At 39.6% G+C, this 25,056-nt stretch overlaps 6 protein-coding genes across 9 annotated transcripts in view; 4 read left to right on the top strand and 2 right to left on the bottom strand.

The window, feature by feature from the left end:
• Nucleotides 1-1,860, top strand: part of LOC104822004 (protein SPIRAL1-like 2) — a 2,866-nt gene extending 1,006 nt beyond the window's left edge. Inside the window, exons 2-3 of the mRNA XM_010553070.2 lie at nt 543-827; nt 1,549-1,860. Of these exons, the coding sequence (XP_010551372.1) occupies nt 576-827; nt 1,549-1,632 (336 nt within the window). The 5' untranslated portion in view covers nt 543-575 and the 3' untranslated portion in view covers nt 1,633-1,860. The remainder of the gene's footprint in view (nt 1-542; nt 828-1,548) is intronic.
• Nucleotides 1,861-2,341: 481 nt separating this feature from the next.
• Nucleotides 2,342-8,246, top strand: LOC104822005 (serine/threonine-protein kinase dst1). The gene is made up of 18 exons (XM_010553072.2): nt 2,342-3,059; nt 3,249-3,337; nt 3,433-3,540; nt 3,665-3,772; nt 3,985-4,075; nt 4,270-4,322; nt 4,456-4,518; nt 4,858-4,902; nt 5,152-5,187; nt 5,622-5,677; nt 5,950-6,031; nt 6,325-6,450; nt 6,563-6,716; nt 6,973-7,123; nt 7,215-7,410; nt 7,563-7,763; nt 7,851-7,936; nt 8,027-8,246. The coding sequence occupies exons 1-18, from the start codon at nt 2,342-2,344 to the stop codon at nt 8,124-8,126; spliced, it is 2,463 nt and encodes an 820-aa protein (XP_010551374.1). The 3' UTR covers nt 8,127-8,246.
• A 21-nt stretch (nt 8,247-8,267) lies between these two features.
• On the top strand, nt 8,268-10,311 carry LOC104822006. 2 transcript variants are annotated; one of them, XM_010553075.1, is made up of 5 exons: nt 8,268-8,601; nt 9,127-9,191; nt 9,267-9,442; nt 9,555-9,663; nt 9,770-10,311. In XM_010553075.1, exons 1-5 carry the CDS (start codon nt 8,346-8,348, stop codon nt 10,067-10,069), a joined length of 906 nt encoding a protein of 301 aa, XP_010551377.1. In that variant the 5' UTR covers nt 8,268-8,345; the 3' UTR covers nt 10,070-10,311. The 2 variants fall into 2 exon arrangements, with proteins under 2 accessions (XP_010551377.1, XP_010551376.1); XM_010553074.1 differs by having other exon boundaries at nt 9,124-9,191.
• Nucleotides 10,250-13,178, bottom strand: LOC104822007 (fructokinase-like 2, chloroplastic). Its single transcript, XM_010553076.1, has 5 exons — nt 12,895-13,178; nt 12,205-12,533; nt 11,496-12,127; nt 10,890-11,361; nt 10,250-10,783 (listed from the first exon to the last, which is right to left on the bottom strand). The coding sequence occupies exons 1-5, from the start codon at nt 12,933-12,935 to the stop codon at nt 10,443-10,445; spliced, it is 1,815 nt and encodes a 604-aa protein (XP_010551378.1). The 5' UTR covers nt 12,936-13,178; the 3' UTR covers nt 10,250-10,442.
• A 344-nt stretch (nt 13,179-13,522) lies between these two features.
• Nucleotides 13,523-15,689, top strand: LOC104821999 (folate synthesis bifunctional protein, mitochondrial). Of its 2 annotated transcripts, none has more exons than XM_010553065.1 (2): nt 13,523-13,681; nt 14,101-15,689. In XM_010553065.1, exons 1-2 carry the CDS (start codon nt 13,678-13,680, stop codon nt 15,555-15,557), a joined length of 1,461 nt encoding a protein of 486 aa, XP_010551367.1. In that variant the 5' UTR covers nt 13,523-13,677; the 3' UTR covers nt 15,558-15,689. The 2 variants fall into 2 exon arrangements, with proteins under 2 accessions (XP_010551367.1, XP_010551366.1); XM_010553064.1 differs by having other exon boundaries at nt 13,523-13,833.
• Nucleotides 15,554-22,451, bottom strand: LOC104822000. Of its 2 annotated transcripts, XM_010553067.1 has the most exons (16): nt 22,255-22,451; nt 21,645-21,752; nt 21,424-21,555; nt 20,331-20,858; nt 20,099-20,246; nt 19,637-19,966; nt 19,003-19,500; nt 18,751-18,882; nt 18,161-18,636; nt 17,967-18,052; nt 17,711-17,883; nt 17,102-17,147; nt 16,846-16,974; nt 16,305-16,631; nt 15,985-16,100; nt 15,554-15,887 (listed from the first exon to the last, which is right to left on the bottom strand). In XM_010553067.1, exons 1-16 carry the CDS (start codon nt 22,366-22,368, stop codon nt 15,790-15,792), a joined length of 3,441 nt encoding a protein of 1,146 aa, XP_010551369.1. In that variant the 5' UTR covers nt 22,369-22,451; the 3' UTR covers nt 15,554-15,789. The 2 variants fall into 2 exon arrangements, with proteins under 2 accessions (XP_010551369.1, XP_010551368.1); XM_010553066.1 differs by having other exon boundaries at nt 18,161-18,882.
• Between the last annotated feature and the right edge of the window lie 2,605 nt (nt 22,452-25,056).

The raw sequence follows: 25,056 nt of genomic DNA, 5'->3' as shown, positions 1-25,056 counted from the left end.
TGGGGGGGGGGGGGGAGGAGGTAATGGTCTCTGGGAGAGGGTTTTCGAGTCCTTTGGCATGATGCCTTCCTTGTTCCTCGAAATCGGTTTGTGGAATGTTCGGAGTGATGCAATGTCGGTGGTGGATGAATGTGGGTGATTTTCTGATCTGTTCATGTGGGTCTGAAGTCAAAATTGCTGCATGCCTGTGTTGTTTTCTCTTAGTGTCACCAAACGAGATTCGAATTTGAGACCACTGAGCTCCATGCCATTCGGTTTCTTCCTTGCTCTGGTTTGGGGTTCACATTTATAGGTGGTATATGGCCTTGCCACTTTGATATGCAGTAAATCGTCCTTTGATATGCAATGGTTTGTTAAACCTGGATCTCAGAAATTTTAGAGAAACAATGTCTTGAAATCTAGGATTGAGTGACACCATCCACTCTTCCTGTTCTGTGGTTTCATCGTTTTCTCCAATTGATACTGTGCTCTGTCTTGATCGAGATGACCTTGATTACTTGATTTTGCTCTTGATTCCGACTGATTATCTCTTTCAAATCCAGGGTTTAGAAGAACCTTCTAAGAAGTGAGAGAGAATGGGCCGTGGAGTTAGTGCGGGTGGAGGGCAGAGTTCTTTGGGGTATCTTTTTGGCAGCGGAGAGGCGCCTCCAAAGCCGGCTACCGAAAGTGCTCCCGCCGAACCTCGGCCCGTAAGTGCCACACCTCCACCTAAAGCCGCTTCTCCTCAACCCGTGGATGTGACCAAGCAGATTCCCGCCGGTATCAATAGCACCTCCGCAAACAACTACATGAGGGCCGATGGACAAAACACCGGCAACTTCCTCACGGTATGTTTGCTTGCACTTTGATCAATCGACTCCTGTCGAATAACCATTTACCCAGGTAGGTCTACCTTCAGAGTCATGTGAGCTGGTTACCGAAAGCTAATACACTATCAGGTGTGGCCATTTTAGGTTTCGGTTTTTGAAAAACTATAGTCATTTGGTTTTTATATTGAATTCGGTTCGGTTCAGTTGGTTTTATTTCAATTGTTTATTGATAAAAATACTCATTTTTTCAAAGAAATTTTCATGTTTTTTCAGTTATTTTTTTATTCAGTTCTGTTTGGATTCAGTTTTAGAGAAATCATAATCGCGCGGGTTTTATATATGGTTCTGGTTCGAATACAGTTGTGTTATATATTATTCCATTCGGTTATTAGATTAACAACCAAATTGGCATCCCCTGTACACTATCACGTCTTTTAAGATTCTTGATGTGCTGCAATATTTAGGTCAAAAAGAAAGGGAACTTGGGGTGTGGTTGATTACACATACTAGATTATGTTAGTGAAGTTCAATTTGATAGAACCGTGTGTTTTGCTGCAAATATATATGCACACCAATGTCAAAAGTATTGTTCATATGAATTTTGAACATTGCCTATGTTCATTGTCTGAATAATATTATGGTATATAGACCAATGTCAGAAGTGTTGTTCATATGAATTTTGGAACATTGCCCATGTTCATTGTCTGAATTATGGTATATATGTATATAATGTACGCAGGACCGGCCGTCGACCAAGGTTCATGCCGCTCCTGGAGGCGGCTCGTCACTCGGATATCTCTTTGGTGGGGGTAGCAACAACTGAGTGAGATAGCCATTGGCATCCCCGAGTCTTTCTCTGTTATATTCTTCTTGTTTGTTTCCTCTTTTGCCATTCTCTCTCTCTCTCTCCCTGTCTCTTGGTCTCTCTAAGAACTGGAAAAAGGATGACGAAAGGGAAAAAAAACAGCAGAACTTGTCATGTCTGATTAAAAACTGTAAGAGCTGATGTTGTATGGATGTGTTCAAAAGTTTCCAACCTTTGGACTTCAACTCGGTATTTGTTACCCAAAATTGGTGGCTCAACTGATTAAATTTTTTTATCAACCAAGATTTGATTCTCCATTTAGGAGGATCATTCACATTTTTCCATAATTGTAGAAGATATAATAAGTTTCAAAGTTCGGTGAATTTTCGGATTAAAAAAAATCGGTATTTGTTATATCCGGTTTTATAAAAATTGTACCAAAACCAGAATCGTTGATTCGGTTTAGTTTGGTTTTAGTATTGGTTTAGTTCAAATCAGTTTTATCAACGAAGATGGTGTCTTTTTCCCCACACTCATTTCATTTAGTGAAGATTTTTTGTTTTGGAAAGAATCTAACAGTTAAGATGCCAGCTGGCAAATTCTGGTTGGTCAAATTTACATTCCCTTTTTTGTGTTTCTTTTTCCGGTAAAAAATAAAATAAAATTGCCAATCCATTTCCAAGCAACACTACTTCCCCTCTCTCTTCCGAGTTCCGATCAGAGAGAGATGGATCATAACTCGCCCCGACGTCGGTGGAGCCGGAAACCGGAGCCAAAGCCGGATATTTACTCCACCGTCATAGTTCACCCCGATTCCGATTCCGATTCCGATCAAGGACGATGTGAAGACAAGGAAGAAGATGCTGACCTTTACGCTACAATGGTCTACAAGGGAGATGACGAAGGAGCTGGGGATGACGGCGAAGAACACGATCACACTTCGCTTCCTCCCTTGTTGATGAATCTCCCCAAGGATTTCGGCGGTGGAGCCTCGTTCGACTATGACGACGGCGACGGCGACGGCGACTGCGACTTCGGCACGATGATTTTCAAAACTGATCGGAGTAACCGTGGCCGGAATGCTCGGAACTCTTCAAGTCCGCGGATGGCGGGTAGTCCCAGATGGTGGCCGAGGCGGGGGGAAGACGTCGATGACGCTTACTCCGATAAGGATGACGATGCGGAGGAGTACGGTACGTTCGTTGTGAGATCGAAGGCGAAGAAAGGGGAGGAGAGGGAGAGGGAGATGTCAACCATGGAAAGGGCGGTGGCTAGTATGCAGAAGTCAGGGGAGTTAGGCTTTGGTGGGAAGAACAGAAAGTTCGAGTCTTCTCAAGAGAATCGGCGGATGCAGCAGCAGAACAGTAAAATCTCCACAACCTCCATTCCAGAGAGCATTACCAAGGAAGATCCAACAACCAAGTACGAATTGCTCCATGAACTCGGTGTGATACTTCCCCGTATCTCTTCTCTGGATTAGTTATACCCGTTTTGCAATTTGATGGCTTATCCTTCTGTATCGAATTTGCTGCATTTCCATTTGATCGACAGGCCATCAACTGGGATTTACATTTTTTTTTCTCATTGTTGGCTCAGCAGTATTTCATGATGAAGTTTGGCATCTGGGTTTGCAGGAAAAGGGTCATATGGAGCTGTTTACAAGGCAAGAGACTTGAAAACATCGGAGCTTGTTGCTGTTAAAGTCATATCATTGACTGAAGGGGTACTACTAGCTTGTCTTCTAGTCTCAACTAAGAAATTTGGAATTTTAGGGTGGCTAAAGCACCTGATGTGAGTAAAGCTTGTTCTTTTAACCAGGAGGAGGGATATGAAGAGATCCGTGGAGAAATTGAGATGTTGCAGCAATGCAATCATCCAAATGTTGTTCGCTATCTTGGGAGCTACCAAGGAGAGGATTATCTTTGGGTGAGTGTCATAGTATTAACTTATTTAATTAGCTAGATACATTCGGTGTCAGTGTTTGCAATCTTGTTTGATGATTTTTTCGATATATAAACCTTTCTCATTGCTAATGTTTATATTCTGGCAGATAGTGATGGAGTATTGTGGGGGTGGAAGTGTTGCAGATTTGATGAATGTAACCGAGGAGCCATTGGATGAGAATCAAATCGCATATATTTGTCGGGAGGCATTGAAGGTATTTTTAGGACAATTTTCTTAATCTATATCGTTTCTGGGAAGCATGCGGAGGAAAAATGATTTCTGCTTTTCTGTATTTGAAGCTGGTATCTCTTCTTTGAGACCTCATGCCTATTTGTGTCCTATATCCCCATGAAACTTTGTGTGTTGCCTGTCAGCTTGTCTATGTATTCATCTAATATCCTTTTGGTTGTGATGTTTTACATCTAGGGCCTTGCGTACTTGCACTCAATTTTCAAGGTCCACAGAGACATCAAGGGTGGAAATATCTTGTTGACTGAACAAGGAGAGGTCAAACTGGGTATGTAAGCTTAGAGCGTCATTTAGCAAAACCGGAAGCATAATAGCACTTGCTTGTTCATTTTCTTTTTCATATATGTTGATTTTTATGTTTTGAGGCTTGCAATCTTGCTCTTCTCCTAGGTCATCAATAGGAAATCTCTCTCTTTACAACAATCACTTGATTCTGTAGTTCTGTTTCCTGGATATTATCAGGAGACTTTGGAGTTGCAGCTCAACTTACAAGGACTATGTCAAAGCGTAATACCGTAAGTATCTACTGCTATAGTTAGATTACAACTTTGGCTATCAGTAATTTTACCCAGAGAGAAACTTGGGAGGATGATGTTGATGGATCAAATGCTATATGTTTAGCTTTTCTAATATGCATTATGTTTGCAGTTCATCGGCACTCCGCATTGGATGGCTCCAGAGGTTATTCAGGAAAGTCGGTATGATGGGAAGGTATGACGCCCTGTTTAGCTCTGAGTAATAATTGGGTATGATCAGCTAATGAATTCTGATTACTCAAAACTTTGGGTATTTACATACTGATGTAACATTGTCTTCCATTTAGGGGTGACTTGTTGAAGTTAAAATCTTTCATCATGCTTATCTGTAGAAGAAAGGGAATAATTTGGTCCTGAAAGTAATAATGCTAACGAACATTCGCTGCAGATCCTGACTATTTTGGTTTGTTCTCTATTAGACATAAAAGTCGGTTTTAAAAGGGAGTTGCGGTAGTATTACATCGAATGGAATCACATATTCATGCTGATAATATTATGTGTTTTTGTACTGCAGGTTGATGTATGGGCTCTTGGCGTTTCAGCTATTGAAATGGCAGAGGTATGGAGGCTCAATACCCAGCTTAGCACATATCAATTGATAATTATGTAAAGCCAGTTAGTGAATTTTTTCATGTCTTACCAACCGATTAACAAACTTACTTTTTCGGACATTTTGTTACTGGAGGAAAAATAAAGATATTGTACTTTCTTGTTAATTTGAGTTTGTCTTTTGTCTTTTGTCTTCTTTCACATTCTACTCATATTCATCCTTCTACAGTCTCGTGATGCATAGTTTTGTTCTTTGCAGGGGCTTCCTCCAAGATCGACAGTGCACCCAATGAGGGTTGGTATATCCTGAGGTTTTGCCATATTGCATTTTTTGTTCTGTTCCAATGTTATCTGATGAATAGTCTCTCCTTTACATTTGTTCATTTTATAGTTAGTTTCCAGGATGGGACGTATGAATATGAACTTAGATCTGGTTTATGGTTTAGAATCGACAGTGGTGGGCTCTGCAATTCTGCATAAACAACAAGTGGGTCATTTAATTGGTAGCTGGTGATGTATTTGGAGACTAGCATATACTGATCATTAAATTCTCTGTTGGATCTTCTTCCAAAATGTAGGATCGTGGGTGTTTCATTGTGAAAAAATAAGGGAAATTCTCATTTTTCTGCTTGATGCCATATAAACTGTACCATTGATAAACCTTTTCTTATGATCGCGGTATGGTCATTATTTTTAGTATCTCTCATCCAAGGTATTGGTCTTTACTAGGTTTTATTCATGATATCCATCGAGCCAGCTCCAATGCTTGAAGATAAAGAAAACTGGTTTGTCTTCAGCTCTTCAACTGTATCATGACTATGGATAAGTCTGTGTCATCTTTTCTGTGACCTCATACCAACAATTGCTTTTACAGTGGCCATATCGGTCAATAATTTAACATTCGAGCTCATCCTCTCTTTGATCTAAGATTTTCACTTGTGTCTGTAAACACATAGACGCGTATAAGCAATCCGAAGTCTAATGATGCAACTGATGATGAGAAGTTCTGTGCAATATCATGTGGCTCACCTCTCCCTGATGTTGTTACCTTTTGCAGGTCTTTGGTATTTCATGATTTTGTTGCAAAATGCCTCACAAAAGAACCACGTCTTCGCCCAACTGCAGCCGAAATTCTTAAGGTAGATTATGATAGTCTTCTGCCTGTGAGGGAGGAAGCCACATACATGATCAGTATGCCATATATAATGTCAGAATATAGAATCTCTTCATTTCTTTTTTTTCTTTCATGTACATCTGTTTTTTTCTGGGGAGCTGTTGCACATTTTCTTCAGTAGAGGCATGATAACGCATTTGCTAGCTCATGATAATCATCTGCTATGATTGTTGCCATTACTCCAGTAGCTTGCATCATCTTCAGTGTTCAAAATCTTTCCATTCTGATTGTATTCTTCTCTTCGATTTTGAAATTTAGCATAAATTTATCGAGAAATGCAAAACTGGATCTTCTGCAATGTCGCCAAAGATTGAGAAGGCCAGACAAGTACGAGCTTCGATGGTTCTGCAAGCCCAAAATGCTGTGCCTTCTTCAGAAGATACTGTATGTCTTGAATCTTTCACCTACAGTGGCTTCTCCTGTCGATTCCCCTACCCTTGCTCTAATATCTGCACAGGTTTATCGTTCTATAGTATTAAGTCTAATTTTGCAACAGTCAACACTGGATCCACAATCGACTGAGGATGTCAGAATTACTGTTCCATCTGATAAACCACCTAGTACTAAATATCAAAATTCCGATGAGGCACCTCCAACCAGCACTGTCAAGCAGCAAGATATATATGGTACCACTGTGTTTAAGGGAGAAGGTGAGTGTTATTGAAATGAAATCTTTCTTATAGAAGAAACCAGTAGAATGGTTGCTGTCATTGATTAAGCATACTTTATTGGTTCACTCATTCTCTTTTGATGCATTTAGAATTTCTATGGGTGATATTATTTTTATGATATTTTGTTGATAGTTTATTTCAGACATTAGCTTGGATTGCCACTCTCCATACTACGCTTTCACCATGTTTTTAAAAGAACAGTTAGGTTATGTTGACAGTTTGTTTATGTGATCAGCTGTTGAATTCGGTACTATGATTGTCCATGGTGAGGATGAGGCAGAGGAGAGTTACACCAAAACACAACTTACCTGTGAGAAAGAACCTTCATCTGCTCAGGTGGCTAGCTCTTCTGTCGGTATTTTGGGAGATGTCTCAGCTGACTCCTGGTATTTTACCAAAAATAAAATCCCCTTTCGATATTCCGACCTGAATGTATTTGTTTCCCGATCATACCGTAACTTGTAAATCTATCGATAGGATCCACTACAACAGAGGCCCTTCTGCCAATGATGTTCGAGTTGAAGAATCAACTTCACAGAGCCTGCGAGCATCATCATCTTCGGTCTCTATCTCAAGGGAGGATAAAACCAAGCTGAACAGCCTATCTGGAACACAAACCGAAGGTGGCAGAGATGCAGGTGTTGGCAGGAAAGCATTTGCTTTGCAAGATAAGGTCAGGTTTCACTTTTAATCGGTTGTCCCAGTTTCTAATCAATGCCATTGCTTGATCCATTTCTTCCATTTTCTTCATCACAATCTCCTTTGCTCTAATACTACTTCGACAGTCCTATGGTATATGCTGACTTGGTGGATGGTATGTTGCAGTTATGGTCCATATATGCAGCTGGCAACACAGTACCGATTCCATTCTTGAGAGCAACAGACATATCTCCAATTGCCCTCTTGTCCGAAGACATGATTGGAGGCATGCAACGGGACAGAAACCGAACAGTAGGCGTCGAAGCTCTTCAGGAGCTTTTCTCTCCTGATCCGCAGTTGAAGAAAGGGCGTCGGGTTCAGAATGAGGTCGAAAACACTAAAAACGAATCTCTCCCTCTCTACTTTTTAAGAGTTTTGGTATAAAATAACCTCGGAGTTGTGAAATGAGTGCAGATGCCTCTTCCTCCGAGCGTGTACCAAAGACTGACCTCGAGCTCAACCCTGATGAATCTTGCTCAAGCTTTAGCATACCACAGAACGTAATGTCCACGTATATACACACGTTTTTTGTTTAATTTTACTCGTCTTTTGGTTGACGGGCTGTTATATATTTGCGGATTGGATTGCAGTTGTTATGAGGAGATGCCATTGCAGGAGTTGCAAGCTTCACAAGAGCAGCAAACCATTCAGAACCTCTGCGACACTCTTCGGACAATCCTTCGCCTCTAGTTTGGTTCTCTTCACTTTCTTTGCTTTTTTGTTCGAATGATCAAATTTTGTATCTTTTTTTTTCTTGGGTTTAGATGCTAAAGACATTAACGATATCAAAATTTTCATTTCAACAACAAATATAGTGTTTATATACATATATATATATATATATGTAAGTGATGGCCTTAGTTATATTGCTATACCTTAACATTTCGTAAGGTAGGAGAAAAAGGAACAATGGTGAAAGTCCAGAACTTGACGCTTGGCCTTCTTCGAGCTTGCCGCCGTTCTTCCTCTCCGGCGATATCTCCCGCCGTTAGAAGCTTGTTTTCTTCCTCTTTACTTTCAATTACCGAGGCCCGTCTTTCCCTCTCTTCTTCTTCTTCATTCTCGTATCATGTCTCTACGTTTTCTTCTTCTTTCCCCACTCGACTGCTAAACACCGTCAGCTCCAATGGCGACAGAGACTCTGCGGAAGAAGACACCTTTCAGTGTAAGAAATGACCCCTCTTCTTGTTGAATCTCTCCGGTTCCTGGGTTGTCAAGTTTCGTTCTTCCGACAGTTCTCTCTTGTGGGTTATTGTTTTCGTTTTCTTTTTCTTTTACTTTTACACGAAAAACAACGTGGGAAAATCTTGTCGTGCGGTTGCTTAGGATGATCACAACTGTTGTTATTACGAGTGCTTACTAAGATTCTAATGGTTGTATGCGTATGCCTTCCAAGTGTTCGTCGAAATGTCTCGTGCAATTCTTGTTCTACCTTTTGCTCTCACTGCCAAAACAATTGTTTCATTGGTATCGTCGCGATCTGTAATAACCCTTTTGTTGGATTAACAAAAGTCAGAAACTTCAGCCGAAGAAAAATCGAAGAAGAAGAGAAAAGTCAGAAACTTTTCTTGATTAGTTATTGAAAGTGGGTTGATTCAGTATCAGCAATTGGCATTTTGATCAGTTTAATGCCGTACCATGAACGTAGTTATGCTGTTTCTCCTGATACACATTTCTGTTCAATTAGCAGATGAAACAACTGATGATGTGGAAGTCATAGATGAATGGGAAGAGGAAGAAGAAGCCGAGCCTCAGGTAACCAAACCATCTTCTTCTCTGATATTAAGGTTCATACAGTGACTATCAGTTTCTCACTCCATCCATTTATAGATAGGAGATGGAGGAGATGGTGGTGGTGTGGTCCTTCGAGGTGTCCCATGGGGTGAAAGAGCTCTCTCTATAGCTGTAGAGGTCTTGAAGCAGTTTAGCTCGGATGTAAAGCTCTTCGCTTTCAGAACTTCTCCTCGTGGATATATTTACGTCAGGCTTGACAAACTATCAAATGAGTATACACAATTCTTACCGTTCTATATAAAATATGAGAATGGGGCAAGCTTCAGATGCTAAACACAGAGGAGGAACATGGTTTTATAACTTGGTTTCTTGTTTTTTACGAAGATATGGGTGTCCTACGATGGAGGAACTCGAGGGATTTAGTCAAGAGTACAAAAAGAGGTTGGACGAAGCTGGGGCTGCGAAGATAGTTCCTGAGGATCTAGCCCTCGAGGTAAAGATTAAATTTGGATGCAGTCACTAGATTTTCTTGAGGAATCAACCAACCATCACCTGGGTCGTTTATTTATTGACGTTCTCGTAATGGTTTTATTGTGAAGGTGTCATCTCCAGGAGCAGAGAGGTTGCTGATTGTACCGGATGATTTGAATCGGTTCAAGGAGATGCCCATGAGAGTAAGCTATATCGAAGAAACAAACTCGAGGAAAGCAGAAAAGAGTGCAGTGTTCCTTCTAGAGTCTGTAGATTCAGAATCGGAGCATTGCGTCTGGAAGTTAGCAGATGTGAGGGAGAACAGAGATCCCGAAAGCAAAGGCAGACCATTAAGCCGGAAACAAAAGGATCTGAGGTTCAATCTGCCTTTCGAGGCTCATAGAAGGATAACTCTCTACCTGGATTAGTGAAATCGGTTTTCAAGTTGCTAATGCAGGAACCAAACAGGATCTCTTTGCATGATATTTAGAATGTGCTCTTTTGGGAACCAAGAACTGTTAGGGTTTTATCTTGTCATTTCTGTATTTCGGATGGCATGTTGAGCATCAAATAAGGATTGATAATCCTGATTTGAATTTCCTTTAATGTAAAACATGGCCTTTTTCAGGCATTATCCATGCTCATATATGAACTCCAAGGTTCTTGCTTCTATTACAGAACAAGCTTGCTACCTGTTTTGGCAAGATAAATGAAAAAGACAATGGCAATACCACTGCTAGGAGATGCTAACAAACAAGGGGAATTTAATAATAATCCTAAATTTGGACACTCAATTTGAAATCAAGATGTATTGTCATCACTCACTGAACCAACAGGCTCTAAGGTCCTGTATACCCTTTCTGCTATTGGTTTCATAGCATATGGGTCATCTTCCTCATCAGCATACTCTAAGGTTCTATACTCCTTTTCGGTAACTGACCTAATTCCATCCGGATCAGTTTCATCTCCATCTTCGTCTTCATCTTCATCGTCTTCCATCTCTCCCTTAGCAGGAAATCCCCGTGTTTGTGCCAGCAGCCATTGATCTACAACCCCGCACTCAATTGCATACCTTAACATCCGTTCCAAGTATCCTTTATCGGTTATGAGATCGGGCTGAACTGTCAGCATTCTCATTAGACCTGAAAATGTATGCCACATGAACAAGTTTAGTTTTAAACTTTTAATCAAATCCCCATCACGATTAAACCCATTTCTCAACGAGAAGAAACAATCGAAAAACACTACCTGCAACGATGCCATCTCCAGATGCTGACATATCACCTGTAAAAGGTGTGATAGGTGCATCTTCCATTCCAAGAACTGCACCGTCGTGATCTTTCGTGTAGTAATGTATCTTAGAAGTGCCATTTGTCACAAACAAAACCTTGAGGTTCTCATGCCAAAGTGGTTCCACAATTTCTGGACCATAGTGGACAAACTTGTTACTGTTGTTGTTCTTTGTATCAAACTCTTCGGCTGGGTTGATTCCACATAAGAATTCAAGTTCTTGTTTTGTGATCTCGATGATATCTGCAAGATCCCACACTTCTTGTATGAATGCCTTGGTTTCTTCGTGGGACTGCCATAACGGCAAGGGCAGGTTCACGTCATAGAAGATAACACTGCCTAGTTTCTTTGATATCTTGATGGCTTGTAATGTAGTAGACCTCATCTTTCTATCAAGCAGAGAATGTGTGCTGAAGTAGAACATTTTAGCCTGCGCCAAGTCAGAAAGAGGTCATTGATCAAAGAAAAAGAGGATGGCTTTAGCATGTTTCTCAACAACTTGCAGGTTTCTTGAGAACGGCTTAGCTGCGAAAACATTATTACGTGAGATAACCGAGATACTACCTCTTTCAGAACATCAATGTTAATCTCCGAATTTGAGAGAGAATCCTCGGCACAAGATTTAACACACGTTGTTTTCAAGCGACCTCTCTTGCTGAGCTTCATCGTAGAACATGCCGTAGGTTTTTTACCATCAATGCGAACTGATCGTGTCTGAACATTACAGACATTCAGATAATACAACATCGCCCGACCATAATCATCATCCCCGAGTTTGCCCATAAATGCAACCTTACCACCCAAACTTGCAAGAGCAATAGCAACACCTCCTGCACATCCCCCGGGTGCCCGGATAAACTTTTCCGGAGCCCAGAATGCATCTCTCATTCGATCATGTAATTCATAATCCAAAAGTCTGTTTGCCCTCCTCCCCGAGGGTACAAAAGCATGTTGTGCAGATCCAAAGCAACAAACCAGTGGAGGCCATCCATATGTATAACTAATATCTTCACTCTCATATTTGTCCAGATCAATGTCTTCTTCACTCTCGGCATCCACATTTTCAATTGTCGGGGGCTCCTCGAGGTCACTAACTTCAGATGCATTATCAATATCTTTGTCCTTTTTAGCAGCCCTCCTTCTCCTAACTTTCTTCTCGGTTTTCGCTTCATCCACATCAGAAGAAGATGCTAAAGCTGCAAATTTTCAGATTTCAAATTAACAGACTTTTAAGCAAAGCCTTCAGGACGAGGGAGTACACAAAACAACGTACCTTTCCTTCTAGTTCTCCGTGGCTGTGTAGTCGAAGCTGAGACAGCATTTTCCTCTTCTGAGGCATCCTCATCCACACAAAGTTCAGAACTTTCCTCTAATTCATCATCAACCACTGTCTTCTTCCTCGTTCGAGCAGCTCCACTCCTAGAACTTCTAGATGGGGTCTTTCTCCCAACAGCTCCATTTCCATCTTCTTCATCAACCAGAGGTGCCGACTCTGAAATCTTTCTCCGGGCAGAAACCGTAAAACTCGGCTTACCATTGCAATTTAAACCTCGAAGCTGAACAAAATCCGGTGTCCGGATATAAGAGACATCGGAACTGCATCTGAAAAGGAAGAGCTCATTCGTGAGAGACTCAACTCATGACTATCAACTTAGAGAATGTTATGAAATCAGAAGCAAGATTCAACATATAAGAAAGTCTCTGCCACCAAACTTAAAGACTGCCATCAAATGTTAAAGCTCGAACGTTTTTCGGCTCAAATAACTCGGTCACGGCCTAAAATGAACAAAATGTAACAACGTAGGAAGAAAGTTCCCTCGACATCATCCTTGCAACTTCTCCATGGAAAAGATAAGAAAGCAACATAAATTTATGAACTTTAGGATGCAATACGACGGCCACAAGCAGCAGTTGGAAATTAACTAAGATTTAGAAAGGAGGAGAGAAAAAGATGCACGGAGACCTGGTCAGGGAGAGAAACTGCGTGAAAGAGAGAGACGCCATGAACTATTGCGAGACTTCTTCCCAAAACAAGCTATACCAAAACTTAAGCCTTCAAACCCATGAAGCCGACGAGAGATTAAACGCAGAAAACAAAATCAGGCGACCACTTTTCCAGGAAATTCGGAATCTTTATCGGGTTGTCGGAGAATGGGGTTTAAGCTCAGAAAGCAAGAGCCTTGGCGGGGGAGAGGATGAGGGGTTTAGCTGGGCAAACACCGCATATGACCCAGCACAATACACCAAAAAATTAGGCCGTAAAATTACCCCAACCTTACAATGCCAAAAAAACTACCACGTCAAGAATCGAGCAAGTAAACCCCTTGAATTTGAAAACTAATTTCTGAACGACAAATTTATTCAAAAAAATATATCATTATAATTTTAAAATTTATTATTTGGTATTACAAGAAATTTTCAAGTTGACCTATTAATCTATCAGGGAATTATAAATTTATAATGATAATTACAAGGGAATAAATCTGTGTTAAGAGATTACAGGTAGGTATAAGGATTTTAATACTTTATTTAATAAAGGGTATTAAGAGGGTAAACTTGACATTTGATAATTCCTCTTTCTTTTTTTTTTGGTGTATCGATTCATGGAAGATAGGGTTGCAGGTATTTACACGGACAAGACACAAGAGTCCACAACAACGACAACAAAAAACGGGACTTTCTTCTTCCCTTTGATCTCATGTGTTCTTCTCTTGCCGGAATGTGAATCAAATCTTAATCTTGTGACATGGGTTCGTATCTTCTTCGTTTGCTTCTGCTCTTCTGAATCCAGAATCTCTTTTTTTTTTTTGGTGAGTTAATACTATGTGGAAGAAGACGAAAGCTTTCAAGCATGTTTCGCCTTTGAAACAGGGGTTCCCTTTAGGATGGAAGAATTTCAGAGGTAGAACGTTTTTCATCGCTTCACATCTAAACGCATATGCATACAAATATGAACACCGCATATGCAGTGTCAAATCTCAGAAACTTTCAAGCCTCTGATCTTGTAATTACCCAAAGTTTCAGCTTCTTGATTGGGTTGGGATGATTGATCTGTAGATTGTAAGATAGCTTTACTTTCTGTGTTGTTTCCTGTTAGTGCTGTGTAAGTATAGAGTCCAGTATGTATGTATGTATATGTGATATAATGACGATTTTGTTTTCATTGCAGCTTTCTGCAATACAGCCATTAATGCCACTCTGAGTGGAGTTTATTCCACAGAGCAGGAAGTTGTGATTGCTTTGGGAAGTAATGTCGGAAACCGGATCAAGAATTTCAACGATGCTTTGAACCTGATGAAGGGTTCGGGGATTGACATAACCAGACACAGCTGTTTGTACGAAACTGCGCCCGCTTATGTCACTGACCAACCCCGGTTTCTGAACGCTGCAGTTAGAGGCGTGACAAAGCACGCCCCTCACGACCTATTGACCGTACTCAAGACAATCGAGAGGGAAATGGGTCGTGGAAATGGCATAAGGTATGGACCGAGACCACTTGACTTGGACATATTGTTTTACGGGAGGCTTAGAATAAGCTCTGATAAGTTAACGGTACCTCACGAGAGAATTTGGGAGAGGCCGTTTGTATTGGCTCCTCTGGTGGATTTGCTCGGATCAGCTGTTGATAATGATACAGTTTCACATTGGCATTCCCTCTCTATCCATCCTGGTGGGCTTTTTGAGGCATGGGAAAGACTAAGCGGTGAATCTTTGATCGGGAAAGAAGGTATCAGAAGGGTCGTACCGATAGGGGATAAGTTATGGGATTTCTCTGAAAAACCTTATGTGATGGGTATACTCAATCTTACACCCGACAGCTTTAGCGACGGAGGAAAGTTTCAATCTTTAGATTCTGCAGTTTCCCGGGTTCTTTCAATGGCTACTGAAGGGGCTGACATCATCGATATCGGTGCACAGTCGACAAGACCTATGGCTTCAAGGATTTCTGCCCAAGAAGAACTGGATAGACTGATTCCTGTCTTAGAGGCTGTCCGGGTTATGCCCGAGATGGAAGGAAAGCTCATATCTGTTGACACGTTCTCCTCGGAGGTTGCTTCAGAAGCTGTAAAGAAAGGAGCTGACATTGTGAATGATGTATCTGCAGGAGCATTAGACCCGAATATGTACAAGGTTGTGGCTGAATCTAGGGTTCCTTACATTGCCATGCACATGAGGGGAGATCCATGTACAATGCAGGACAAAGAAAACTTGAAGTACGATGATGTCTGCAGGGATGTGGCCTCTGAACTCTATGCGAGAGTTAGAGATGCAGAACTCTCGGGAATTCCGGCTTGGAGGATCATGATAGACCCGGGAATCGGGTTTTCGAAGAAGGTGGATCATAATTTGGATATCCTCATGGGATTGCCAAAGGTCAGGGAAGAGATAGCAAAGAAAAGCCTAGCCATTTCTCATGCTCCTCTAATGATTGGCCCTTCGAGGAAGAGATTTCTAGGGGATATCTGTGATCGGCCCGTTGCCAGAGACAGAGATCCAGCAACAGTTGCATCGGTTACAGCTGGCATATTACGAGGTGCCAATATCATTAGGGTTCATAACATCAGAGATAATGTTGATGCTGCAAGGCTATGCAATGCAATGCTGAGAAGAGGAAGAAGCTCTTGAGGATGATGATCTCACAAAAAGGTTCATTTCTTGGGGGATAATACTTTCTTTTGAAGATTATGTTTCATATTGATGTATTACAGGAGAATGACAACATACATTTTTTCAACCAAGATTCTCACTTTTGGACAAGTACACAGTTCAGTTTTGGAATCTCCTGTGTCTTTGTCCGAGATTTCACAAAACATTTTGGGACAAGAGGGCAAAAGCTCAAAGAACTATGTTTTAATCCTTACTGATGGTGGTAAACCAGAAGCTGACCTTCGTCACTCGCTATGCAGAGCTTTCCCGGAGTAGAATCATCTGTACTTATGCATGAAACTCTATGACCTGTGACAAGATCTCGACAACGAGCTTCTGTCAGTTTCTGTCTTTGCATTGATTGTTTTATGCTTTAAGGAAAGGAGGAAAGGACTAAACAGATTACCTTCAAAATTGTGGAGAGAGCCAAGTTTAGATCCAGTGGACAAGTCCCACAAGTAGATAAGTCCATCATGTGTGCCAAGTATCCCATGTCCAGACATTGCCCCTGCCGCAGAGGCCCTGTAGATAGATTTTTTCAGCACCCATCAATTTAAGCTACTGAAAAAAAAAATTGCTAGTAGCTTGAACCGTTTCATAGCTGAAATTTTAGAATTTATAAAACTTAAGTCCTCAGACAACTAGATTTCTGGGCCGAAAGAAATTTAAGGCAAGTCATCATCAAAAGCCTGAGGAGTACGCTTGAAAAAAATTTGTGGTGATTACCTAGGATCGAGTTGATGGCCATATATGACTGCATCTTTCATCAGCAGAGCCAATCTCCAACATCTTGCTGGAATTTCTCCGTTGTCAGAAGCTGTAGAAACTAAAATCCAGACTGCAGCATCTTTTCCTTCGGTTGGAACCAATGCATTGACGTCTACATGTTTCGGGAACCATAGTTTAGTTGCAGCTAAAATTCCCTCAATGTGATCCTCCATGGTAGAATGACTGGATATAGGGTGCCAAGCAAACAAGCTGATTGGAATGAACTCGAAGATTGAATTGTTCGGAGATGAAAACCTTGACACTAGGATCCTTTTCGAGATATCCCTAGAAAATAACGAACCAGGTTAACATGCTGCGGCGCTGGAAACCGAAGAAAAAAGGGATGACAGTGATTACAAAAAACAGCCACCCCTCATGATAGCAGGAAAAACACGATTACAAAATTGTTTTACACAAGAAAACTTCTCTTCCACAATCTTGAAGGATGTCAAAATGTGAAGGATGGGAAGATAAGCTCTTTAAAGAGAGAGAAGTGTACCATATTGTGAATTCTCCAACACCATTATGTCCGACAACAAGATACGGACATTTTGGGATCTGCTTCAACTCCACAATGCAAGAAGATATGCACGGATTAATGGGTACGATGAACTCTTTGACAGGAACTCTGCGAATGGGGAGAACCATATGTTAATACAACGTTCTATGATGACTCATTCCGCTTCTCCACATCCAATAAGGACGTGACGATAATTTGAAGAGGAAAGAGCAAAACTGAACACTGGTGAGAGCACCTCCATGAGGAGTCCATGACCCACACCATGAGCTTTCCACTCTTTCCTACTGCAACAGTTTTTTTTTTTCTAACGGGACATGATTGAGATCAATGGAGGGTGTTTGGTTTTTTTTATAACACCTGATATCATACTTCCACTTATGTCTTTCTATGTATTATGATGATCATCATCATTTGCATTAACGATCATTTATACATATATACATTTTATATGCTCATACCCCATATATTAATACGATCGTTTGATTTCGTGGGGCATATATATGAAAAATATAAAATAGACTGTTTTTCTTTTTTGAAATCTAATAGCTTTGTGTGTTAATATATGATATGGTGTGGGGGCATATGTCTATTGTGGCCTTGGATTCCTACTTTTGATTTTGCAATTTTTGTTCGTGGGTGCATATATATATATATTTATATATATACACACACACTTTTTTTCTACGGTCGATTTTTTCTAGATTCTGAAATCGTGTGTGGTGTTGTCGGTGAAGATTGATGTAGGAGCCCACCACCATGCACATTCCACATTCATCTTTTGATGAAATGGCTTTCAAATCACTCCTTGATCACCTTATATATAGTCAAAATCCCATACTCTTTCCTACTGCAACAAGATAGCTGGGATCACACACCACCATACACTGCACGTTTTCAACTGCTTGAAGTTTTGTCACGAGAGAAACATGGCCAAGTGTCACTTGGACAATCCTAATTGCATTCTCCTCGAAGCCAGCTGAGGTACAAGTCAAACACAAACAGTCGGTCCTCCCTTCCCTGCAAAAAGGAAAATCCCTTAGCCAAATCCGTTTCTCTTCCCTGCTGTATCGTATGAATATGCTACAATATGGAAGCTGAACCTGCAACAAGGTGTTCTGATGTCACCGCACAAAATAAGATCCTGCCCATTTGGAGTGAAATGCAAACAAGATCTTTCCAGTGCTTCCTGAGAAAGGGTTACAAGCCATCAGGACATTCAAAAGAACAAATGAGATATGATACCCTATCAAATCAGCGGAATATGAATGAAAACAAATGCTCTCACAGCACTTACATTTCTACCAGATCTGTCTTCCTCAAAAGGAAGTATAACAGGAGTATGACCAATCAAAGAGGGGCATCCTTTCATTGGTTCTTTAGCTGCTATCTTGTACACAAAGAGAGTTCTAAACCTATCTGTTGTAAGACAGCTCACCACGCAAACATAGATTTCACCCTCAACAGACTTGAGCAATATTGATGAAATAGGCATCGGAAGAAAGTAACTACCAAGCAGCTCTACAGTTTTTGCCAGTTCGTTATTGATCTTTATATCCTTATGGAGCTTTACATCCACACCAGCTGGAAATTCAATTGTTTGAATGTTCTCCGGCTTTGGAGATGGAAATGAAGATGTTGATATATCATGAACTGATCTCCTGCTCTGGGATTCTGTATTATTTGTTAGGTTGGTGCATTTGTCATCCATTTTTGCTAACACAAAACTTTGGGATTGTTGTTCTTCATGACCGATTCCAGCTTCCAGCAGATCTGATATATGGGGTCCACAATTGTCAGACATCACTTGCTGAAGCTCCAAGAAAGGGACTTTCTTAGGAGACGATTTGGTTACGAAGTTATTTTCAATGTTAATACTACCAGTACCACTTTCAGAGGATAGGTTTCCATTTCTTTGCAGATGACAAGTTGGGAATCTTCTCCTGGTATAAACCTTATGTTTTTCTTGTTTGATAGAGTCAACTTCAGAAGGGGTTGCATTAGCCACAGTACCCTTACCTGCAGCCAGGTGAGATTCATACTTATATTAGTCAGACATTATCATGCAAAACATTCTGGATATGTGGCAAATGATAGAAATCATTTTTTTATCATTTAGATTTAATGTAATACCCTTACCCTCAACAGAATCAAGTTTGTTCTTTGAGTCCTTGTTTTCAGAGTGTTCTTTTTGCAGCAACTTTCCGCCTGCATCAGGGCAGACTTCCTGAGATTCTTGGGTTGACCTCCTTTTAGTTGAAATTGTACGGTGTGGCACTGATACGGACTTGTTCATATGCTCTTTCAGAATATTTGGATCCGAAACTGTATGAAGATCATGATATGAAGAAAAATCTTTGCTTTTATTAGTCTCCAAATCAGAAACCGACACCTTCACATTCGGCTTTGAAACCTGTTCCTTGGAGCTGGGTGGTCGATTAAGACATGCTGGATAAGCCTCCTTGGGAGGAGAGGACATGATATGATCACTCCAGACAATATCCAGCTGAGACTCATCAAAACTGTCGGGAATGATGGATTTAATATCTGGATCTCTAAAATCAGTATCAGAATCTGGAGAAACATTGTGCGAGTGTTCATCATCTACATTGCAAACTTTCATGGACAAAGGCACAGCTGCAAATTTTTAAAAGAAATTATGGTAAGGAAGGTGATAATAGAGTATTTCAAGAATCTCAGGACATATTTTTGTACTACATAAGAAGGAAAAATATAGTATATTCCTTCAAAAAGAAACTTATAATTCAGGCACCTTGTGGGTTAAGTATGAGACGTACTGGAACATCATCACTTTGGCTCCCTTTTCTTCTCTCTGGAAGACTTAACCTGGAAATATTATTTTTCTTCTGCTTTCTGTTTGAGGCCTTCTCGAGAAGAGGAACTGCTTGAGGAAGTAGCAGAGTGATCATTGACTTAGCGATGTCCTGATCAGCTGATTCCGAATCACTACTTTTCGAAGACAAATTCAAACCTAATTCAGCTACAAGTCCTTCACTAACAATCATGTTCTCAGTAGTTAATTCTTCCTTCACCTGGAAACTTTTAAGATCTTCCACATTGGGGGCCGAACTTACGGCAATATCTGCATGGAGTGGGCATGAAAAAACCATAAGAGATGTAGCCAAAGAGAATGACCTTTTTTTCTTTGGTGAAAGGCAAATCGAAAACTAGAAGCAAACATTAATTACGTGCATAAAAATGAAGAAGTAAATACCTTGAAGAAAATCCAAGGTATCGGGTGCACAAAGATTGACATCAGTCATATTTTGACTCTCTTTCAAAACTGACTCATCACCTGGTCTATCTTCTGTGGCCAGTTTGGAAACAGCCATTACATCGTCAGTATCTTGCAACCTATGAAGCTGCAAAAAGTTAAGATTCTTCTTGTTTAAAACTATTTTCCTGTAAAGCAACATATACCACCCTGCTAAAATTTAATGGGTTACCTCTTCACAGAAGTTCGATACTGGCTTTGATTTACATCTGTCAGGAAGTTCATCTATTTCTTGAAGAGGTACTACAACTTTCACATGAGGGGGGGTTTCTATTGATATACATGGATCTTCTATAGGAGCACAATCCAAATGCAACCTTTCTGGTGGTATTTCTATTCCTCGAAGTCCAAATCTGTCTGTTTCTCCTTTGATTGAACAGGATGGCATAGGCACTGAATTTGTAATCTCGCCATCAGATAACAAGTCTCTGGGTCTTGGCCTTTTATGGTTATTTCCACCTAATGACTTTTGGCATGCTATTTCAGATCTTCTGCTTCTTTTCTTCCTAGGCACTGATTTGTCCAAGTAAGGTAAGAAACTGGGATATGCATACGTGACTGGATTTTCGTCATCATCCAGGATTTTAGAGGCCCCATTGCTGGAGCTAGGAACTAAGAAGCGATTTTCTCTTGCTCCAAAGGTGTTTCCCACAAGTTCCCTTAGCAACCTCTGGACCAACGGGTTTTTGAAACCAAAAAACTGCAGCACAAAATTTGATGAGAATGAAATTGACCTTGTACAGTAATAATAATTAGGTATCATGAGATTCTCATATGCATTAATTAATTCAGCACTCGAAGTATAGGAAAGTAAGCCTATCATAACTTTGAGGCTGTTAAAGCTTGCATAACCCCCCTCATCGGGAAGAGAAAAGGGATGGTCCTAACAATGTATAGAAACCCAAAAATTGAACATCGTAAAAGTATCGTCCCAATCTGTTCCCAGTAGAAGAATAGAATTAGATCCCTGGTGTTGTATAACCACAATGATCCAGTCAACAGGTAATTTTCATGAAAAGCTTCAACCTTCAATAATATGCTGAAGCCTGAAGTTTCGGGGAAAACGCAGTGAAGCAAGTTTGAATGTTTGATATTAAAACACCTGTTGTCTGATATTAAAACGTTGATTGCAAGTTTGATATTAAAACACCAATCTCATACACAGACGTATAGTAAAAAATGTAACCTGTTTGATGGTCTACAAATTTATTTTGGAGGAGATGAATGATGCTCTGCATTTGAAACAATAAGAAACTGGAATGTACCTCCACGCCATCCATCTTGCATGTAAATCTTTTTCCATGCCATACTTTTAGGTGGGAGAAACCTGTCTTCTGGAACTTTCCCCATGCGATATCCGGAGTCTGCCCAAACCATGATTCAGTGGAATGTCTAATCTGCACCAATATAGTAAGATCCCTGCTTTACTAACCATTCAACAAAAGATGTGCACAACTATAAAAATCATAGTAAACAGAAGGTTCACCAGAAATACAGGCCCCTTTGGACCTTCTTGAATCTCCATCTTATATGTGTTCCCATTGTGAGTTCGGACAGCTTTATAGCCCACAGGATAAGGGTAACGATCTTTACCCTGAAAAATTTTTAAAAAAAATGAGAATAGCAATCAACAAGTGTTCTCCATGAACTAAGAGCATCCAGACTATCTTCTTTAATCACACTAACAAACGTTCAGAAAATTAGATAATTGTTAATTCCACTGCATCCAAGACAAATTATAGTGAAATAATTAACCTCCCTCCACCAGAAAATCATTTTTTTCTCTGCGAAGCAAAGCTCATAAAGGGCCTTTAATGGTTATAGTACCTATAATACCCACAATTTCTTTACAACCCAGGAAACGACCAACTACAGACATGAAATTTACAAGCATAATTGTTCAAAAATCAAGAACCATTGTTCAAATTCCTGTCATTTATTCGTTCACGATCTTCCATATAGCAAGTGAGAAACCATGCCGAATTCCAAAATCACCCCCAAGAATTGAATTTTCTAAATGCACCGCAATCGATTAATGCGAAACATCTTTCACAGCTTAGAGAAGAAAGAGAGGAAAAGAAAAGAAGATAGCAAACCCTAGACGAACTCCAGTACTTCTTGTCCCATGAGCCGGTGTATACAGCTCCGATCGATATGATTTCAAGGTCATCAGACCTCCATTCTTCACAACCAGCTCCCTTTTTCGCCATTGATATGCGAGATTTCAGCTGAAAAGAAGCTCAGTCGCCAATCGCAACGACGATGTAAACAATTCGAGATAATGGCACAGAGAGGGTTTGTGTTATCGAGCCGCGGGAAAAAAGTGGTTCCCTCCATAAATATGAAAAATCGAAGGCCGATATTTCACAATAAGTGGGCCTTTAAGGCCCATATAACTAATGGCTTTACCGGAAGGCCCATAGTATTATGATTTTTGGATTGTTCATTGATGGGCTTATGGCCATGGTCCATATACCAATCAAATAGACATACATGAATCCAAAAAAAGAGATGGTGAGAATAGTTAGCGGTGGGCGTTTCGGGAAACGGTTCGGGTTCGGGATGGAATAGATCAGTTCGGTTCTTTCGGTTTTACAAAAATAGGTATCAATCGGGTTTTTTATTGTATTCGGTTCGGTTCGGTTTCGGTATCGGTTCGGTTCGGTTCCGGATTTTATTAAAAAAAATGTTAGATTTCCTTTAAAAATATTCGGTTTTTCGGGATTTTTAAAGTTCGGTTCGGTTCGGTTCGGTTCCGGAAAAATTCGGTTCTCTAAAAATGGTACCGTTCGGAAAATAACAACGGTTTCGGGTCGGGAAAAATACCGTTTTAACGGTTCGGTTCGGTCCGGTTCCGAAGAACCGAACCGAAACGCCCAGCCCTAAAAATAGTTGTACAATTTTTTTCTTTTTAACGAACTTATCGAATTTTTATCCAACTATACCTTCTAAAATATCAGAAAATCCAGATGAATATCACTATCCAATGGAAAGTCAAATCTAAATTGAAAATAAGTTTTACCCTATCACTTACGAGTTGAATTATTTATAGAATATTTATATGAAAAATCCTGTATGATTTAATTCACTTTTTGATCTGCATCTATTTGATAACATATTTTAAAAAATTGAATTATTTGGCATTTAAAAAATGACGATTTTGAAACGGATCCAATTTGATACTTGTGCCAAAAAATCTTGCCCAAAATAGGGGGAAAACAAAACTAATATCCAGTAAATCATGATATGTAAAAAATATAAAATTAAAATGAAATGGTCCAAGAAAGTTATCCTATGCTAACGTTTAAGATACTTGAAAATTTGGACAATATGATTTAAAATATAAAATTCAAATGAAATAAGGGGTTGTGTTTTTACGCCACTATTGATACATCTATTATTGACAAAAAATAATTATGAAAAATAAAACGATTATATGGTTAATGATGTGAAAATGTTCATAAGTAAAATTACCAATAAAAAAGGTACTGATTGCATTTATATGTAATTCATATATTTTTATTATACCATTTTAATTTTATCGAACATCACAAATTAGTAATATTTACATTATAATTTCCAAACATAGAAAAAGAAATATAAAACAAAAGAAAAGGCGAACAAATCCGTCAAGGAAACAGGACCGAACCACATGTGACGATGTGAAGGTTCTTTCGAGGGTAATACCGTAATAGTACGTATACTCTCCAATCTCCATTGACCCTCGAGGGAAATCTTGTCATTACGTTTATTATCACAAATTTTATGTTTTCCATACTACAAAACAGTATTTTTTTAAATGACTATAAAATTTGTAACTTTTTTTTTGCCCCCAATATATATATGTATACATGTGTGTGTGTGAGGTTATGAATGGTGACATTTATCTATCTATGAAAGTAGAGAGATGCCTAGAGGAGGGTAAAGGCGAAACTTATACGAGCATGGAAGCCTGATCCCTTCCCTCTCCTCATTCTAGCTTTCTTTCCATTTCGAGGCTATCGTCCCATCCACTCTCATACTTTATTTTATAATTTTATTTCTCTGTAATATTTCATCAGATTTAATAATTAATAATTAATAAGATGTGAGTGTGCTTAATTAGTAACTAAAAAAGTTAGTGGACGAAAGGGACGTGAGAGAACATTCACTTGTCACGTTCCTATTTCCATGAATGGCAGTGCACCCACAAAAGATGGAAGCCATGGGACAGGTCCTCTTTTCTTCGTATTATATACACTCTTCTTTCAAAACATTATTTTATTTTATTTATTTGGACTCACTAAACTATTTTTTAATAATACTATAAAGTCCGAATATATATACCTTATATTATGCATATGTAGCCATGATATATAATGTACATTTGGTTCCATTTACACCCACACCACACCCCATATATATATATATATATTGTGTGTATATATGAAGAAAAGTTTCATTGATCGTCCATAGATTATCATTGATCGTCCTTCGTCTTTTGCATGGTTACATCATTCGTATTCTGCGATAATTTTGTTTCGTACAATATTGTTATATTTATATAATGTATATATAGTTGAGATTTATTTATGCTGGATGTAGAAAGTAAATGACTGGGGAATTAACATATACATGTCCATGCACGTGTATATATATACACACACATATATATCCCTCTTGGTTTATATTCATAATGTATTTTATATATCCATCTCTGGAGGCATTACACGACACATATAAATTAGAACAAGAAATGATTAGTGAAATCTCTAACGCACGAATAATTCCGTACCAAATTAATAATTAATTATTGATATGCAAAAAAAAATATATAAGGGGTATTTAGGATCTTCTTTATCTTTTTCCGAAACGCAATAAATAGGGGTGGACGTTTCGGTTCCGAAGAACCGAACCGG

The sequence above is a fragment of the Tarenaya hassleriana genome, unplaced genomic scaffold, assembly GCF_000463585.1.
Source record: "Tarenaya hassleriana unplaced genomic scaffold, ASM46358v1 Cleome35, whole genome shotgun sequence".
In the NCBI taxonomy this organism is placed as follows: Eukaryota; Viridiplantae; Streptophyta; class Magnoliopsida; order Brassicales; family Cleomaceae; genus Tarenaya; species Tarenaya hassleriana.
Note: the sequence above shows the minus strand (reverse complement) of the source record. Positions and strands in the feature narration are given on the sequence as shown.